This window comes from Buteo buteo, chromosome 1, assembly GCF_964188355.1.
Source record: "Buteo buteo chromosome 1, bButBut1.hap1.1, whole genome shotgun sequence".
Taxonomy (NCBI): Eukaryota; Metazoa; Chordata; class Aves; order Accipitriformes; family Accipitridae; genus Buteo; species Buteo buteo.
In genome coordinates, this window is record NC_134171.1 from 17006699 (window position 1) to 17026176 (window position 19478).

The 19478-nt window shown below is 40.4% G+C and overlaps 1 protein-coding gene across 1 annotated transcript in view; it reads right to left on the reverse strand.

The window, feature by feature from the left end:
* Window positions 1–19478, reverse strand: part of PROM1 (prominin 1) — a 65177-nt gene that overhangs the window by 34276 nt on the left and 11423 nt on the right. The window contains exons 3-5 of the mRNA XM_075041032.1: window positions 7377–7435; window positions 3282–3308; window positions 1529–1734 (exon numbers count right to left, since the gene is read on the reverse strand). Coding sequence (XP_074897133.1) covers window positions 1529–1734; window positions 3282–3308; window positions 7377–7435 — 292 coding nt within the window. The remainder of the gene's footprint in view (window positions 1–1528; window positions 1735–3281; window positions 3309–7376; window positions 7436–19478) is intronic.

The following is a 19478-nucleotide window of genomic DNA, read 5'->3' on the forward strand; positions in this document are numbered from 1 at the left end:
AAAGCCCTATCTTGCCTTGCACAGCATTCACAGCATTAGAGACTTAGCCAGGGAGTCATATGAGATTATCTCCACCTGTGGAAGCCTGCAGACATAGCTGAGGCCAACCCCTCCCTTAGGGTAAGCAGCTGATACTCCTGATGTCTTATACAAAAGGAAAAAAAAGGATGAGTTAAAGAGGCAGATTCCCTAGTCCTGGAAAGCATGTTACTAGGGTTCACTGATCTGCCAGTCATGACCTGGGAGGAAGCATTTGCCAATGCTGGGTATGCTCAATACCACAAGAATAGCTGGCAGCAAATGCCAAGTTAGAGATCAACAAGGGGAGCGACCTCTTAATTTCTCTGCTGACAGGCAACATTCCTCAGCCATTATAATCAGAACATAGCATCTAGCGTATAGCATCCAGCGACACAGCATCCTGCAACTTTGTGTAAAGATAGCTGGCAAGGTCTGTGAACTCAGCATGCTGAGAGTTAATTTAACAACTTACTTTCTCCAAGGCACCATTGTACTCCTGTCATCACGGCAGGGATGCACCTACCACCTACAATACCATTTGGGTTTCTGCTCTTCGGAATACTTAAGTGTCATGTTTGTTAGTGATGCCTGGGAGAAAAATGCATGTTCCCATACCTGGTATCAGCGTGGCCTACATCTGAGCATAGGCAAGGTCTCAATTTGTCATGACAAACAGTAATAAAAAGAAAAAAAAATTCTAGATCACAGTGAAGTGACAAAGTGACCTGACTGAACAGTCACAAAGAATAGATCAAAAGACTTGATTTATTTTTTTAATATAATCACAAAGTAAGGATAGTAGGCAGGTGAAAATATGAAGAAGTTAAGGAAAATAAAAAGCCTAAAAGCAAACAATGTATTTTGAAAACATCTACAGGGAAAAGAAAAGTCTTGATTGTAGTCCCTCATCACCCATTACACATCCAGCACAGAAGAGGATTATGCTCCTAACACCAATAGTGCAAAAATGTCTCTGAACTCCAGCATTTTACAGTGAGTGCATGTATGGTTTAAACAACTCAGTGCCCAAAAGAAAACCCATTATTCTGAACTAGTAAGAAAGTCTGGAGGACAGCATATACTGAAGAAGGTCACACAATTGCTTTTCTCACCACTGCTACGCTATCAATAACAAAGCAGTATGTTTTACCTTAAGTTCTCTAAGGAATGGTAATTGAACATAGGACAGTCCCTTATGTTCATAAGTTTAACATAACATTCTGCAATTGCCATTTTGAGACTGGCAAAAACTTCATTTGCCAAATGCAAGCTTAATTTTTTTTTTTGTTTCACACCTACATTCCTCTCAAGTGAGTACATAATGACCTGTGGATAGCAATGGTAGCAGCATTTTTATAATGCAGTCACATTTTCTTTTATAAGCAATAGTATTAGTCTAATAAAATAATTTCTGCACCTGTAGGCTAGTACAGTAACATTATTGTCATATGACACTGCAAAATTAGTGCTATACCAAGCTTCATATTGTTCTCTTTATTACACTTGCCTTATTATTAAAGAAGCAACAAAAAGAAATGTTGCAAAACAGCTCCTCTGACAGTCAGCATTTTTCTTCTGTCTTTGATGCATTTCCCCACCACAGTTGTCACAGCAACGACACATACAGAAGCAAAGTCCCACAAGAGGCAGTAACAAAATAAATAGCAATCCCAAGGCTGCGGAGACTATAAAACCGATTTCATAGTAGATGGCCTGTAATTCAGACAAAAATAGTGGTAATAGCAGATATCACACAGTAACTGCAATCAATATAGAGCAAATAATTAAAAATCAAACTACAGTCTAAACCATCTACCAAGTTACTGAGGTTATGGACTTGGTATATTTTGTCAATAACTGACAACTTTTCTAACAAAAAGATACATCACATTGTAGATACTGATAGCTAATAATTATTTAGCTAGAATATTAGCTAGGTAAACTACAGGGGTGAGTGCTAAGACAGAAATATGCTCACAAGAAACAAACGTGAATCAATGCAATTGAAATAGGTTAAAAATGAACACATTTGATTTCCCAGACCACAAATCTACTGTTTCTCACATCTGTTTCTAAAAAGGTTCCACAAATGTCAGCAAGGCTGACTAGATGAACACTTCATCTGGGAGGGGGGAGGAAGGCTCAGCTTTTTCTCCTTTATAATCAGTTATAAGTAGAAAGATTCGTATGGACTGCAAAGGGAAGTACTTCACTGGATGATCGATTGCAATGGCAGAGGTCTCTCCAAACTGCTGAAGTTAAAACTGCTTAGGGATTGGAAAACATGAAGGAGTGGATTTTAAGCTCTCTCAGGTAAAGACGTTTATTCTGCTGCCAAACAGCAAAGCAGCAGCAACTAAAAGCACACTTTCAAAAGCTAGGAGTGAAAGGGAACAATGCAACACAATACCTCAACTAGCTTTTACACTGGAAGCAGTGCAAGTGCCCCAGGACCAAGAAGCTGGGCCAGACAGCCCCGGCACAGCCCTACGCAAGGCGACATGGTTTCCAGGGGACAAGCTGCAAGCTGGCCGTGCTGTTTCCCTCTGCTGCAAGCACAAAGTGACAGAGCCAAAACCAGATCAGGCACGTGTCTGCACACAGAGCTAGACAGCACGGTGTGGGCACGGCCCAGTGGTCCTTCTTCCCTGATACATGTCTCTTCCCCTTTCCTTTCCCAATTTTAGGAGGACTAATTCTCACACTGGTACTTTGAGTCCTCTTCTGTTTTACAAATCCACCAGCACCAGGCAACTTGGCAGTAAAAGGATGAAATTGAGGCTGCATATTGTCCTGCGAATTAAGTTACAATTTCTCACAAGCTATCAATCATGCTCCAGTTCCAGCTTTGCTGATGCCCTTCCTCACAATTCCTAATTACCAACTGATCCAAATACAGCAACCACCACCATTAGCAGAGTTGCAAATTTCTGACCTAATTACCAATTCTAGGATGAAACCTATTTTTTTTATTATTGTTACTAACTGCTGGCTAAAAGCGATTATCCCTTCTGAAGAATATGAACTAGATGCTTGGAAGAAGAATTTGGCTAGATTTTGGAAAAGAATTACTGTTTTCTTTTCCAGTTAGCTGAACACTTCAGAAATTATTTGACAACTTAAATTGTTTTAAAATAGGTTAGATGGAAGAACACCATTTAAAATAACATTAGAAGTACTCATGGATATTTTAATAGAAGTAGTGCATACAGATATGGTTAGTTTCTTTTCAAAGCTGTACATCTACCATAAGACATTACCTGAAGAGTCAGGACAACATTTTCTGGCTGTGGAAGTCAAAACAAATGGAGAATGTGTATAATACACAGGCAGCATGCACAGAAACAAATCATGTGAATAATGAACAATTAAACATGACCAAAACAATTAATGATACAAACAACAACAAAAAGTCACTACGGTAAAATAATGCATAGAAGCACCGTTAAATAATTATGGAAAAATGTTTACAATAAAATACATAGCAGATAATTTCTGGTTTCCTTGGTAAGTGAAAAGAATCTAGAATTTGTCCAACAAGTATTTCCATCTTAAAACAACAACACACCAGTTATTTCCACACCGAGCATCTGTTTCATATAATTCCCAACACATATCACAGAAGATGAGGCCAGAGATTGCATTACTTTGTGGTTTAGTGATTTCTTCACAAATTCCACCTGTCTCAACTGATATGATATTCTTAACTAACTTTTTTTTTCAATGCTTATTTTATTTTGGCAGCTTCAATAGCAGCTTGGGGATCTTAACACATTACACACAAAATTCACCCTCACTTTTAACTAATTATGTAGAGGTTTATTTTAAATTATTCAAAAGTAAAAAAGGCATTCAAGAAAGACTGAAGAAGTCTACTTGGCAGGTTCTTAACTGTTTTCTTATCTGTAGTTTCAGGAAAATACTGAAAACTAAATATTCAATGACAGGAATTTCAGAAGAACCCAATTTCCTCTTTGTTTCCACAATGGAAATAGAATTTCTTGTATTTTTCGCCTTCATCTCTGTATGACAAGTTCACAGCTGGTAACGCTTTCCCCTTTCTCATAAGTGGAAAAGGGAAGCGGACAAGCTAAAAACAGCAAGACCCCTCAACCCAAAGTCTGATATGTGAGAATCAGAAATTTTCTCAAGTTTTAGGAAATTTTTTTCAGCATCACACACATCTTTATGAAACTTCTACTGTACAAGATACTTAAAATGTTCAAAATCGTATCTGGAACTGTATTTTTAATGGGTGGAAAACAAATGCTTACCCTCCCTTATAAATCTGGTACCAAATATGATTTTGAACGTTTTAGGCAAGCACGTCTCCCAGTAGAAGTAAAGCAATGGCAGCAGCAGTGAGCTGGCTCCCCCTGAGCAGGCACAGCAGCTGTGCTCAGCTGCTGAGCTCTCCTGGCAGATTGCTGTCCCTGACTGGGGACAGTGAGGCGTTGATGGTAAGAGTCCAGCTGGGAACACTGGGACACACAGCACAGAAGCGGGAAGAGCCTCCTGGGTCACTAACACATTCTACAAATAGGTTAAAAAACAAACAAACAAAACCACGATGGTAAGATATGGAGGAATGACAGCAGAAATTCAACAGGATAAATATGAAAAGCAGATTTCCTGTTCTTGCTACTGAAGGACTGTTCCCAACACCTGGTGAGCAAGTCTTCTTCTCACATGGATTTACACATAGCCCATTTCTGCCCCTTTGCTTCTGTGATAGCACCATCTTTTGGCCAAATAGCAGTTTCTTCCTTGTGTTTCCTCTCCATATATATTTAAAAAGAGTAATCACACCCTTTATCAATTCTTTTCCTAAGCAAGGCAAACTCTTCTAGTCTCCTCTGAAGACCTGTGTGTTTCCCAGATCACCTTAATAGACACTTTCTGAACTCATCCTAGTCTGAGTTCATTCTCCCTGAATTTGAGTCATCAAAACCACAGGCAATATTTCTAACTACTTACCCACACCCTTCAGTGACATTCACACTTCCCTGTCCCCACTGGAAACTCCTCCAGGGGCACATCTACAGCCATGCAGGTCTCTTCACAGCTACCTCTCACTGATGCTTCTGTCTTCTGAGGGACTCTCTGCTCGTCCTGATAAATTTTCCTTTTCCAAATTTGTTCTAAAGCTTTGCATTGTATTTAAGTCACAATTAGGACCTATAAATGGCGTGTATCTGTTTTGCTTCTTAAGGACACCTAATATTGTATTTGTCACCCTATAATCACACAGTATTTTAACAAGTGCCTCCTCTGTGCAGGATTACAGCTGCCATTAGTCTCAAATTTCTCATGACTTATGTACTAGTTACTAAATACTACACTTGTGCTCATGTATACCACCTATGGTCTAATAGTTTTGTCCAAAGACTGCCAACCAAGTCCACCCTATGTTCCTCCCAGAGTATGCAGGCACAACCTGTGATGCACTACTCTCAGAGAGCCCCACTAAACAAGCATATGGGATCAGCAAGAGTCATTGATGCGGCATAACAACACCCACACACTTGGATGTCATGCAGAGGTTATCAAGCTACTGGAGCAATAAGCTCGTTGTCAGGATGACATGGAAGCACAAGGCTTTCCTCCTTCAAATCCCAAGATCATTCAGGTCATCCTGATTCAAGGCAATAGCTCAGTGTCTATATGCCAAGTGCCATACTCCTGTTATAGAATCAGAGAATGGCTTGGTTTGGAAGGGACCTTAAAGATCCTCTAGTTCCAACCCCCCTGCCATGGGCAGGGACACCTTTCACCAGACCAGGTTGCTCAAAGCCCCATCCATCCTGGCCTTGAACACTTCCAGGGATGGGGCATCTACCACCCCTCTGGGCAACCTGTTCCAGTGCCTCACCACCCTCACAGTGAAGAGCTTCTTCCTTACTTCTAATCTAAATCTACCCTCTTTCAGTTTAAAGCCATTACCCCTTGTCCTATCACTACATGCCCTTGTAAAAAGTCCCTTCTCCAGCTTTCTTGTAAGCCCCCTCTAGGTACTAGAAGGCTGCTCTAAGGTCTCCCTGGAGCCTTCTCTTCTTCAGGCTGAACAACCCCAACTCTCTCAGCCTGTCTTCACAGGAGAGGTGCTCCAGCCCTCTGATCATCTTTGTGGCCCTTCTCTGGACTCACTCCAACAGGTCCATGTCATTATTACGTTGGGGACTCCAGAGCTGAATGCAGTACTCCAGGTGGGGTCTCACAAGAGTGGAGTAGAGGGGGAAAATCACCAATTTCAACCTGCTGGTCATGCTTCTTTTGATGCGGCCCAGGATACGGTTGGGCTTCTGGGCTGCAAATGCACATTGCTGGGTCATGTTGAGCTTCTCATCAACCAACTCCCCCAAGTCTTTCTCCACAGGGCTCCTCTCAGTCCACTCACCACCCAGCCTGTATCTGTGCTTGGGATTGCCCTGACCCATGTGCAGGACCTTGCACTTTGCCTTGTTGAACTTCATGAAGTTTGCAATGGGCCCGCCTCTCAAGCATGTCAAGGTCCCTCTGGATAGCATACCTTCCCTCCAGCGTGTTGACTGCACCACACAACTTGGTGTAACTGGCGAACTTGCTGAGGGTGCACTCAATCCCACTGTCCACATTGCTGACAAAGATGTCTTCCTGACAGGTACACCATACTGCAGGAACTACAAGCAAGTAGCTCATAACGAAGTAACTTGTCCATTGCGTGGTCATGATTAAGGTTCCTACTGCAGGAACTCAACCAGTGATACTGTTTCAAAAATAAGCTACTGTCCTTGAGAACAGCCTAAAATCAGACGCACGTTACATTCTATCTTCTCTTGCTACCAGTTACCCTAAGAATTTCAACTCTTACAGGATAACCACAAACCCAGAGGGAATGGAAAATATCCCTGACGTGCTTAGCACGCTACACAAATTAAAATAAACTTTATAAGTAGGCTATGGAAACTGTTTTACAGAGGCACCAGAACCAGCATATAAATTCAGCTTTTTGAGGACAATAGTTGAAGCTAACACGAGAGCTGAGCAATAATGGTTCTCTCTAAGTGTTTTTACATAAAAGCAATATTTTTCAATACAAAGAGCCTTCAATCTTTGTGCAACAGACACCACAATCACATTACAACTAGAATTTACAAGTGAGCCTTAACTACACATAGCTTCTTTACAGTGGCTTATCAAATTTTCTTTGTAATATTTTTCTGAAAGGTTTTATATGAAAACATCAGACTTGTTATTCATAAATTTCATTCTTGAATCCTATTGTTATAGCTTTAAAATACTATTCCCCATTTAGAAACAAAAGTGAATTTCAAAGTCATTGTTTCATTATTTTATGCATAACATAAACAATTTACCTTTTGATAATCGCCCTGTGTATTTCCAAACTTCTGCTGTGCTAGTTTTCTGATGAGATCTGAAAAAAGCAAGAATATTCCAGAGTTTTAAATACGATAAATTTTAAAAATGGGGGACAGAGGATGATATAAATTCTACTGTTAGGTAGGCAAGATGAAATTAAGAACAGACGTCAACAGGATAGGCAAGCACATAAGTTGTTTCCATAAACCTGTCTAGTAACAACATTTTTAATCAACTGTATATTTTATGAGCTCACAGGAAGATAACCAAGTTATCTATCAATTAATCAATTCCTACTGAAATACAGTGAAGGTTTTTCCAAGGTCATCCTCTGTACCATAAAATCATTATTAAAAGTTAATCACAAACTTACCCAGAACATAGTCCAATCGATATCAGCTTTGCTTCATGTTTATGCCAAGTACATACATGCAAATGCATATATATACACACACAGCATTAGATACATAATGTGCAAAATGATAACGCTAACGATATCTTCTTGACTGAATGGTAGAAGGAAGAAAAGGAAGAAGGCCCTTCTCTTGCCAACATTATCCCAATCTTTTTTTCTTTTTTTTTTTTTTTTGGGGGGGGGGGGGGCGGGGTGGGGTGGGGTGTTGGGGGAGGGCAGGCAGCGTGGGTCACCTCTGGACCAACAGACTTTGCATGAGAGTATGCACCACCACCAAAACAAATCAGAAAGCCTAACAAATGCCAACTTACTGTGCACGCAGCTCCATCTAACACACTCATTTCTTACTTATTCACAATATAAACAAAATAGAGCAACCACCAAAAAGAGAAAGTAGGAATTTAACACAAATAGCGCCACTTAACATTACAAATATCATTTCACCACACCAGTTTCCTTCAGTAAAGCCCAGCAGCTCCAATGAATGGATCCCCTTTTTGGGACATCACCAGACCACCCTTATTGAGATTTTAACAACCCTATGCAAACTATGCTGGGAACTGTGGCTCCCGGTCGTTTCTGTTACACCCTGCACTTCGAGAGGGGCACCACCAGCTCTGCAGACCCTCTGCCTCAGTGAGGTATCAGCGGCTCTGGGCGTGTTCCATGGCAGGTTGTGTAACAGCAACCGCGTTTGGATGTTTGGGAGGAATGACCGACTGAACTTCTGGTCTCTTCTGATGAACAGGAAACACATTAGGAAGGAGCACACTACACCTCAAGGAGGAGCACTCTGACCCCCATGTTCATACAGAGCTGGACTTCATGGTACTATTGCCCTATCATTAGTCTCCCCATATACAAAAGAACATACTTGGTAAAAACCTCCAGTAAGTTACATGTCCTGGAGATCAATAAAGGACCTGAAACTGACTTCAAAACTGACTGTTTGCCTCCCAAAAATCCAAGCCCTCTCAGAACTTATTGTAACACTTGTGAAATATGTTCAATGAGGTCACAGGGGCTGTGATCTCACTCCTCTCTAATCCTGCACATGACTCCGGAAAACAAAGCCCTAAGTCAACAATGCCCATAGTCCTCTCTCCCCAACACCCTGCAGAGGGAACCTGGACTCAACTGGTCTGCAAGTTGAAGAGATCCTGGAGAGTTCCTCTCAGAAAACTATGTCCAAGGAAAGAAAACACACAAGAGCAAGGCAACAACTACATTTTAAGGAAGGTACTCCCTGCCAAGAAACTGCAGCCAGCAACACTGCCAATTAAAAAATAAAAATCTGTTAACATATCACAGGGGTGTCAAGCCACAAATCATTCACAGACAGGAAGTATATTCTGTAACGCAGAAAGAGTGCTAGCAGTAGATGATCAAGGACTCGCTGTGGTGAGGCAACCTCATTTTGGACAGACCATACATAACGTAGACAATAAGGCTGAATCCCACCATAACAGAAGTAAACCCAAAACATATGTAGAATAAGCACCCAGGAAGAACAAGAGGTACTATCCCTGCAAATCCTTTCAAGCTCTGCATCTTGACAGTCAGGAGACCACTGAAGGAAAGGGCACACACCACTGCACGGGCAACACACAACTGATCCACCCCTGCAGCTCTGAGAAATCTCACATGCTGGGACCAGCAGAGTTCTGTATTGAGACCATCCCAGGCAGCATCCCTGTTTCTCTGGGAGTTTCAGCAGCAAGGAGGTATACAGCCACGTGAGGCAGAACTGCACAAACCCCAAAGATGTAATTCACACGGGTTGTTAGACAATTTTTTTCTTCTTCAGCAGAGGTAACATTTCTTTCTTCTTGTTTATGTTTACATACCTACCACATAAAAAAGTTTAAGAAATATTGGTGCATAAAATATAAATGCAATCAATTTTCCTCTACAGCTAGATGCCTTTTAGCAAGCAGGAAAAGTAAGGGGCTAGATCAACCCTCTTGTTTACGTATTTATGCAACTATTTAGCATTGTGTGGCAACACACTGCAGAACAGCCACTAAAGAGAAACCTCCACCAACTTAAGTGAGAATGCAATGGGAAGGAAGAAAAAGGAATAGCTTCTGCAATCCTCTGTGGCATGAAGCAGTACAGACTGAGTGTAGGCAGTCAAATGCAGGAGCCGACTGCCCAGGATGCTGTGGCATAACCCTCCTTGCTACTTCTCTGAAACCAAGCAGGAGAGCCCCCAGCAACCTGCCCTCACTTCCAGACTGCTCCTAACTCAGAGGTTTATCTTGCTTTGGAAAAGGTTTGGGCCCAATGACAACCGGAGGTCCCTTCTGATCCGAGTTATTCCAAAGTTATCCTACTATCATCCTGACTTTTTATTATAAATTATTTAATGGAGAAGTGAAAGGACTGCCAGGAAGCATGTAAGAAAGTGTCCTGGTTTCAGCTGGGATAGAGTTAACTGTCTTCCTAGTAGCTGGTACAGTGCTATGTTTTGAGTTCAGTATACGAAGAATGTTGATAACACTGATGTTTTCAGTTGTTGCTCAGTAGTGTTTAGACTATAGTCAAGGATTTTTCAGCTTCTCATGCCCAGCCAGTGAGAAAGCTGGAGGGGCACAAGAAGTTGGCACAGGACACAGCCAGGGAACCTGACCCAAACTGGCCAACGGTATATTCCATACCATGGGACGTCCCATCTAGTTTAGGAACTGGGAAGTGGGGGCAGGGAATCGCCGCTCGGGGACTGGCTGGGTGTCAGTCGGCGGGTGGTGAGCAATTGCCCTGCACATCATTTGTACATTCCAATCCTTTTATTACTGCTGTTGTCATTTTATTAGTGTTATCATTAGTTTCTTCTTTTCTGTTCTATTAAACCGTTCTTATCTCAACCCACGAGTTTTACTTCTTCCCAATTTTCTCCCCCATCCCACTGGATGGGGGGGAGTGAGTGAGCGGCTGCATAGTGCTTAGTTGCTGGCTGGGGTTAAACCATGACAGAAAGCTAAATTTTATTATTGACAAAAACTTACTTTGATACATTTCCTGCTGTTGGGAATTGGTACAAGATAAAATTCTAAAAGCATTAGCCTTTCCTGTTAAATAAAAGTTGAAAGTTTTTACCCATTCTTCTAGTTGAATGTCTATCCCCATCAAATTAAAATTAAAAAAACATACATACACACATACATATTTATGGACATCTGTATGCATATGTAAAACTACTCAAGAGAAACAGAGGACAGTTGAGGCTGGAAGGGACCCCCTGAGATTGTCCAGTCCAACCACCCAGGTCAGTGCAGAGTCACCCACCACAGGTTACCCAGGGCCATCTCCAGTCAGGTTTTGAGTATCTCCAAGGAGAACATCCAATACTTCAAAAAAAAAACAAAAAAAAAACCAACAAAACCCAAAAAAACCCAAAACTGCTCAGATTACTTGTGATATGCTTAAATTTCTCACTATGTTCCCGACTCACAGTTTTTTATTTATACTCTTTCCATAATTCACAGACTGCCAGTCAGAAAAATGACAGCAATCAACCTGAATTCACTATGACAAACTGATGCAAAAATCAGCATTTTCAATGTGCTTTTGAAATTTAGAGGCTCTAAAGCCTGTTCCACAGAAACTAAAACACCTTTAGGTTTATTATAAACAAGAAAGCCTGAAAATAGGTACAAAAAGTTCCCGCATGGATTGAATAAGTTAAATAGTGAGAACAATACAAGTTTCATACATAGCACAATGGCCACTATTATACAGCCCATTTTTTCCCCTTAATTTTCTGGAATGTGAGATTTCCCTGCTGAATAAAGATTTACTATTTATATTACTTTGCAATGGTTTTTAGAAGTAACATGATGCTTCAGGGTGTTTTTCTCACCAGGCAGCACAGTGATTGACCAGTCTTTGCCATGAATTTACTATTTCAATAGCCTTCAGTATCAACTGGATTAGACATATTCCCAGTTAATTCATTTCAAATGAAACGTGGAAGTCATATATATTCCCATAAAAAAAATAATTTGGCTATAACTGAATGTGAGATTACCCACACATCTGTAAGCACAAAAACATGCCTTAGTGGTTTTGCAGCATCAAGAGTCTCCTTGCTCATTGCAGGGCGGTTGGAGCAGATGATCTTTAAAGGTCCATTCCAACCGAAGCTATTCTATGATTCTATTGGGTTTTACGCACATTGATAGTAATCACAGTTACTACTGCAGTACTTAAGGCTTAAGCAGGGGAATGTCCTGTGCCAGGTACTGTGTAAACACAAGCATCATGTTTTCACATACAGCTACACTGCTCATTGTAGCACAGTGAAGGGACACCTCAGCTCACATTTAGCCTGTGATTTTGTTTTGCTTTTATGAAGCATCTTTCCTCCCTAGCTAGAACATCTCATCTCTAGCATTCAAATAAGTTTTTATTTAAAATTGAACTAACTCCACACAACTCTCTTCTGCGTTATTGGTAGAGTACCACCTTGAGGCTGATTTCTGTTTCAAATAAAAAGTGCTAAGAAGGTGTGATAAAAAGCAGTGTCCTCTATTTTCAAATTAACAGGATTACTTCTGAAATCTCGGCTTGACCAGCTGCACACATTGTTTCACAGGACCAGTAATCCAAGGCTTTAGCACAGAACACATTTTATCACTGGGGTTAAAGAGATTTACCTTGTGAGGCTCATTTACACAGCTAATTACATTACTGTTTTGCTCTATCTCCTTCCTGCTCTCATCACACATGTGAAATGCCATCTGCCCTAGTAAATTTAACTAGCCAGATGAACTGTTAATTTACCAATGCAATTTGTGATGAAATACTAAGCACCTCTGAGGAGCTCCAGTTAAGGAAACATAATCACCAACTCCTGCATTGCATGAGTATTGTGTACATACACTCAGTATCTCATTACCCCGGCAAGAAAATGAGGTTATCACTAGGCTTGCTTCTTAGGACTGCTCTACAGAAAGGGATAGCAAAAATAATAGATTTAAAAATAAGCTGTCTGGCTATTAAATACCAACATAAATTAGCTACAAATTCTTCTGCCAAGAAAGCTTTTCAAATCTAGGTGACAGGAAAACAGTTGGAGTAAAACCTTCGGGAATGCTATGCTTCTTCATTCAAACAATTCCATTGAGCCAGTTCAGTTATAGTGCAACTCCAGCATTAATCAAATTATGCCAGAAATTAATTTATCTTTTTATGCATAATATAACATATTAGGCTTCTATTCTGAAAAGGACTTCAAGCAAACCAGTAAGAACCATGACTGAAGCATTCATGTCACAATGAATGGAGATTTTTCAGAACAACAGAGGAGAATTACAAGATAATATACATGATAAATTAATAACTGCTTTAATGCTATCTCATTCTAATGCATAAAACAGTATTTCATCCCGTTCCTCTTCATCTGTAATAGATAGAGTCAATGGACTACACACACACTGAACATTTCAGGATCTCTCTGAATATGGGTCACTTTGACCACATTTAGTGTCATAAGTAAGTAGCAATAATTAGTCTGAAATTAATGAATTAAAATGACTTCAAGCTTGGGCTTTTTCCTCTCTAATTATGACTCAAACAAATGAATAACTCTTGCAAGTCCAAGAAAACCAGGAAAGCTATATTAGCCTTTCAGACTTAGAGATAAAATTCTGTCAGGTATCTTAAAGCAAGTCTCACTGCAAGTTCAGTTTGTTGACATTTTAAAATACTTGCTTTGACTTGAGTGGAGCTTTGGTTGCTTCCCCAAAGTTAGAAAGCCTCTAGCCATTAGCCCTTACTATGGTCAGATTCAGCTTCCATTGAAGAGGTCTCCTTCAGCAGGTAACCCAAGGTTACCTTTGGTCCCCTTTACTGCCACTAACTACCTAACGCCTTTGTTTACTCTTACTGTCCCTAATCCTGCAGTGATCGCTTGGCTCTGGTTCCACTGCAGAGCAAGGTGAGAGTTCAGTAATGTTGATGGCCAAAGAATCCACCACGCACATTGGTGCAGAGACTGCAGAGAGGGTCCTGCCGCATTGCTCGCCCCATGCCATCTGCCCTCTTTCCACAGAGCAAGAAGAAAATTCACTCCGTAGGCCAGGTGGGAAGTCTCAGAGGTGACAGGATCTTCCCACACACTAAGAGACCACTTTAGTCCACAGATGAGGAGTCTAATCCATGCATTCACTCATATAGTCCAGAGTGTTCCTTTCTAACTCCAGATTCAAAAGGTTCACTCCCCTCTTCACAATGTCTCCCTCAGATATTGGGCCATAACCCTTGTCCTCAAACTAAGAAAAACCCCAGCCTTCTCAGATAAATTCTCACCACAACTTTTAGGCAAGCTATCTCTCTATACAATTCCCAGGTTTCTTCCTTGAGTTACGGGGAACATCAGGTTGGTCCGGCTTCCACCCTTCTGCTCCTTGCAAGAGGCCATTCTGGCCCTCTTCCCTTCGCGCACAACGCCTGAGTAACGCCCAGCTTCTGAAGCTCACACAAGACCACCTACTTACACTACAGAGATGGTGAAAGGAAATTCTCTGTTCAATCACCTGTTTTTTCACCTGCACTAAAGAATAACATGCAAAAACTAGAATCTTGTCCAAATGCATGGCTGATGGTTTAAGAAAAAAAGGCAAGTAAGGAAGGAACCTTGCTGCTGTACCTCACCACTGACATGCTAAATGAAGCCCTAGAACCTGTTATTCTACACTGGCCAGAAGAACTTGTTTGAATGGAGGTAAAAAATGACAAATCCATACTAAATTGCTTAAGCATTTTAACTTCTCATCTGCTACAGCAACCTGTCTTTTTACCCTCTTCTGCCTTCAGTATGCTATTTCCTCTCATCAACACAATCATTGTCCATTTCCATTCTCTGACTCCACATTCTTTAATTACATGCTGATCAAAAGCAAGACAAATACACTTATCCTACAGTACTCTGGCTCAGTCTCAAAATCCAGCAACACACAATATGACACAAGCAAAAACATAATAAATGTATTAAGGTCTCAGCAGACTTGTAAAGCACATATGCTTTATTCACAGTTGAAAGGACAAGCTACCAGACCACCCAGAAATGAGTCTTAGCTTCTACTGGATGCAGTGAGGGGCAATGTGAGAGGGGGGTAAAGCTGCAATATGAAGTAGGTAATGAAGAGATGAACAGCTATGAGCAGGATTGAAACTGTAGCATTGGTCTAAACAGGATGAACTTTAACCAAAGTGCAGGTAGGACTAAGCATGGTGCAACTGCTGAAGACAAGGAATTGCAGAGCAGCAACAGCTGCTGAAGGAACTAGGACATGAAATTAAGATGACCCCCTTTGCACCCTTCCTGACAGAAAATAGCATTGTTCCACTCAAGAAATTATACAGCAGTGGATCAGATAAGAGCAAGAGTCAATGAACTTCATTCATGCACACAGAAAGTTCCCCAATTTCCCAAAAATGTGTATGAAACAGTCGAAGTTTTATAAATTTAGCTTCCTCAAGGTTGTTATTAGTCAGGAAGACCAAATGGGTAATTTAAGTCTTCCACTGAAAATCCTCACACCTTATAGCTGCCCCAAACTTGAGGTTATTCCTTTAGTGCAGTCACATTTTCCATTTAGGCATATTCTGCTTTCCATCAACATGCACAGACAGCATTAAAGAGCCTGGTCAGGAAAAGGTTTAAAGAAAAAGAAATAGCCACAATATTGACTGTTACAGGACACCTAGAATGAAAGACTTCTCCTTTGAAAATAACCTTTGCAGGAACTTCCTAGTTGTTCTTTGCTACAAAGAAAGTTCTGTTCTTGCTGAAGTTTTGGAATAAAGAACAAAAAGAGAGAAGCCTTTAGAAAAATCTTTGCTTAGGAGGCTATAATAAATTTGCATGTATCACGCAGACACAAAGTCAAGTAGAAAGCTTTGAAGAACTATTCCACACAGAAACTGCATTCTCTCATTTTCTGAAGGCAACAAAATTTCTGTAGCATATTGTTTGTGCCACAGCAACTATTTTTTGCCACTTGCTTTGTTTGCAGTAGCTACCTAAAGGTCTTCCTAGGCCACCATCTGGTAAGGATTTACAACAGATTATGGGCAAAGATTTAACTTGGTGCACTGTGTATGCTTGTCTGTTTTAGCACACTGCAGAGACTGAGCAACTTCTTGAAAGTGTGGGTTGTGTAGACATATTGGACTTGTAACTTCGATCAAAGTAGTAAATATTTAGACTGTATGAACAACAGCATTTTTCCTACTCCTTTCTCTCCTCAGAAGTTGCTGTAAACTGAGGAAAGCACAAAAACTCTTCTCATACATTGCATAACTTGAATTATTGGAAACATGAATACAGATAATTGGGAATGACATGCTGGAGCCCTGTTGGTACCAGCTTTTAATTACCTCATTGACCGGCATTCTGGCAGCTTCACTGAGATTCCTCAGAATTCCCTCCCTCTGTTTTCCCATTTCTGCAAGGGCCACAACATTCCACATATGTTTGATAACTGTGGCATGCATACTGTTGCAAAGTACTACAGAGATCACTACCTCACTTAAAAAAAAAAAAAGGCAAAAGTAAAGGTTGCTACTCTGAAGAAAGTTAATTAGGCCTCAAGTTTGTGTTTGTTCTGTACAGGTACACCCAGGCATCTTTCAGCTGAGTTAAACAGCCAAAGCAGTAGTTAGTAGTAGTAAGAATATTCACATTCACAACTGTAATCACTGTTTGAAGTTCACAAAAATAAAATAATTTGGTATATTTTCAGAAAAAAAGATCTTGACTATGTTACAATGCAGTACAGGTCATAATTTAATCACAGAACTGTTGTTAGATGAGAAGAAATAGATCTGCATATTGCAAAAAAGTGTCAAAGCAGGTTTGTGGGCTTTTTTTGTAACTGGTAGGCTTACACTAAGATGCATATACTGATAGATTAGTCAGCTTAAACAACAATAGCTGACCTTCGTGGCAGCTGATTTGTGGAAAAGATAGAAGTATACTCAAAAGCTTTAATAACAATATGGAAAGATTTTATATTGTTAAAAGTATTACAAAACCCACTAAAATTAATACTTACACATTTATTTTGCTCCAGCAACTTTTGAATAGTGCATATTCACTTAGAAAAAAGCATCACTTTTGTCAAGATCTAAAAGTTACAGAAAGGATCTTAAGAAGCAAAAAAAAGAAAACAGTGAAAAAAAGGAGAGGAAAAAATTCTAATTCTCATAATTGTCAATGTAATTAAACATTGAATTTGAGGAGTGTGGAAAGATTTGTTGCAAAGATCTATCAAATTCTTATTACTTTGGCTGACGTAATTCAAGAAACAGCCATCACTGAACAAGACCTAGGAGTTTGTTGCTCTGTAAATGATAACCTAAGCAAACTGTCAGACAAAAAATGAGAGGACTAGGCTAATGTTATCTAATTCTGATGGTCTATAACAAAGAAAAGAGAAAGTCAAATGACTGATTTTCCAATAACAGGCAGTATCCATACAGTATCTCATATGATTAACTCAAAATGCTTCATAAGCCCCACCCCCAAAACACATACCACACAGTAGTACTAATTCATAGAACCATAGAATCATTTAGGTTGGAAAAGACCTTCAAGATCATCAAGTCCAACCATCAACCCAACACACCGTGCCCAATAAACCATGTCCTGAAATTATCTAGATTATCTACATAATGCATTTTTAGGACACGGTACCTTTGCTTTTTTCTTTAAAAATATACAAACCCTATCAATGAAGCTTCTTTACCTAGAATGATAAACAAACACCAAGGCCACCTTCTGTCACAATACCAGCCTGTACCTCCCATCCTTCTCTTCCTTGTCAGCACCCCTGGATTTAGCTGCGCCCAGAACTCATCCCCTGCACACCAAGGCAGGGAATGCTGCTGATCAGCTCTTTGGTTATACCTTGTGTCTGCCATTAATGGCCATAGACAAACAGAACAGGGTCAGGACAGTTTCAAGCACAGGCCTGGCACTGCCCACACTGTAACTATTAGCAGGTTTCCTCAGCCAACTCAGTACCTCACCCAGAAAATGCCCAACCCACTTGCCAGGAAACGTTCCCAACAGACAGAAAGGACGTAGCTGTCTAATTTGGAAGGGATGGAAGGCAGTTTAGATTGGGAAATGCAAGCTGAGTCTCAATACCACACAACTGTAGGCCCATTTTATTTATTATTATAATCTAGCCTCCAAGAGGCACTACTGCTTGAGGTTCCCTCCAGCCTATTACCACAGCCATCTGTGGTAATGCCACTTCTAAACACCCTCCCCACACAAAGTAACCCAACTCCCTCAAACTCTGCTTGAGGTCCATTTTCATTAGTTTCTCCCTTCTGTCCTAATAGTGTTGAAATTGTGAAGCTGGATTGTAATTTTCCAGTTGCTGTCAAGGCATGTTTTTTCTCCTAGGCACAGCTGGCAGGCAGTATTAAACCAGATCAGGGCAAGCATTGAGGATACTGTAGAGAAAGGATTCCAGATGTGTGCATAGTGCAAGATTTTCAGATGATCTGCTATGCTACACTGACTGAAAAATGACTTGCATATTTTCCACATAATACCTATCTTCAAGAGATTCCTTGTTTATGTAATCCAAAAGAAGTGGGCAGGAAGACATCAGAGAAGTGTTAATGTCTGCAATTGTAGTTTTCTGCAGTAAGCTGTAGTAGATAATCTGTATAAACCTCCCCTCCCTAAAACCTCTGTCTCCTCCCTGTCCACAAAAAAAAAAATCCTTTTGACAAGCAATCTGTTAGATAGTCTGCAGTTTGGAATAGTTCAGGGGAAAATGAAATTACTCTTCTGACACCTAAGAAAATAAAAAAGCAGGCCTTAAATCTGCTTCAGAAACATTCTCAGAGAGTGTTCCTTGTTTACATGGCTATGTCATCATGTAGAGCATCTCTTTGCTTCCCAGCAAGAAATGAGCAATGATTTTTTTTAAACACTATTTCCTTAAATGTATACGAGTGGGCAGAGAAAAGAAGAGGCTAATTTATCTTGTATCTTCCTGCTGCTCCATCTTCCCTCCAGTATTTCCAATGTTAGACACAAGAAATTTCTTTCAATGTATACGCCATATTATCAAGTAAAGGAGCACTTTAAGTCCCCCCTTCTTATCCCAGTTCTACCCAAATGACACCACCACTACTTGCTATATATAACCTCTGTCACTGAAACCTGCATTTTTTATATAAACACTTCAGCTACTACTCTAAACTAATGTCACAGCTGTAGCCACAGTGCTGGAAAAAAAAAAACAGTTACAGGAATGTGGTTAAGGCACTGACTCTACAGCTTACCAAAATCATCATTTCACAACACAGCTTAGCCAATCTAACAGCTAACTTAAAGGGCAGGTCTTGCTCTTCTTCCCTTCTTAGTTCCTGCACCACCAATTGCATCTGTGCTCCCAACCCAGCTCCAGGATGTAAGCTTTAAGAAAACCAACTCACATGCACAGGAGGGTAGCTATGAAGCACTATCTCAAAAAAGCAGTCTACCACATCAGTGCAGTTTCATACCCAAAATAAAACTGAGACTTCACACAATTGGAAAAAGGATACTGTAATTTAATTTTTTATAAAAGGTCATAATTGCTTTAAGCACCTAAGCAGTATCTTATGTTCCTGAACTGCAGCATCTGCACACAAGTCAGAGCCAGAGCAC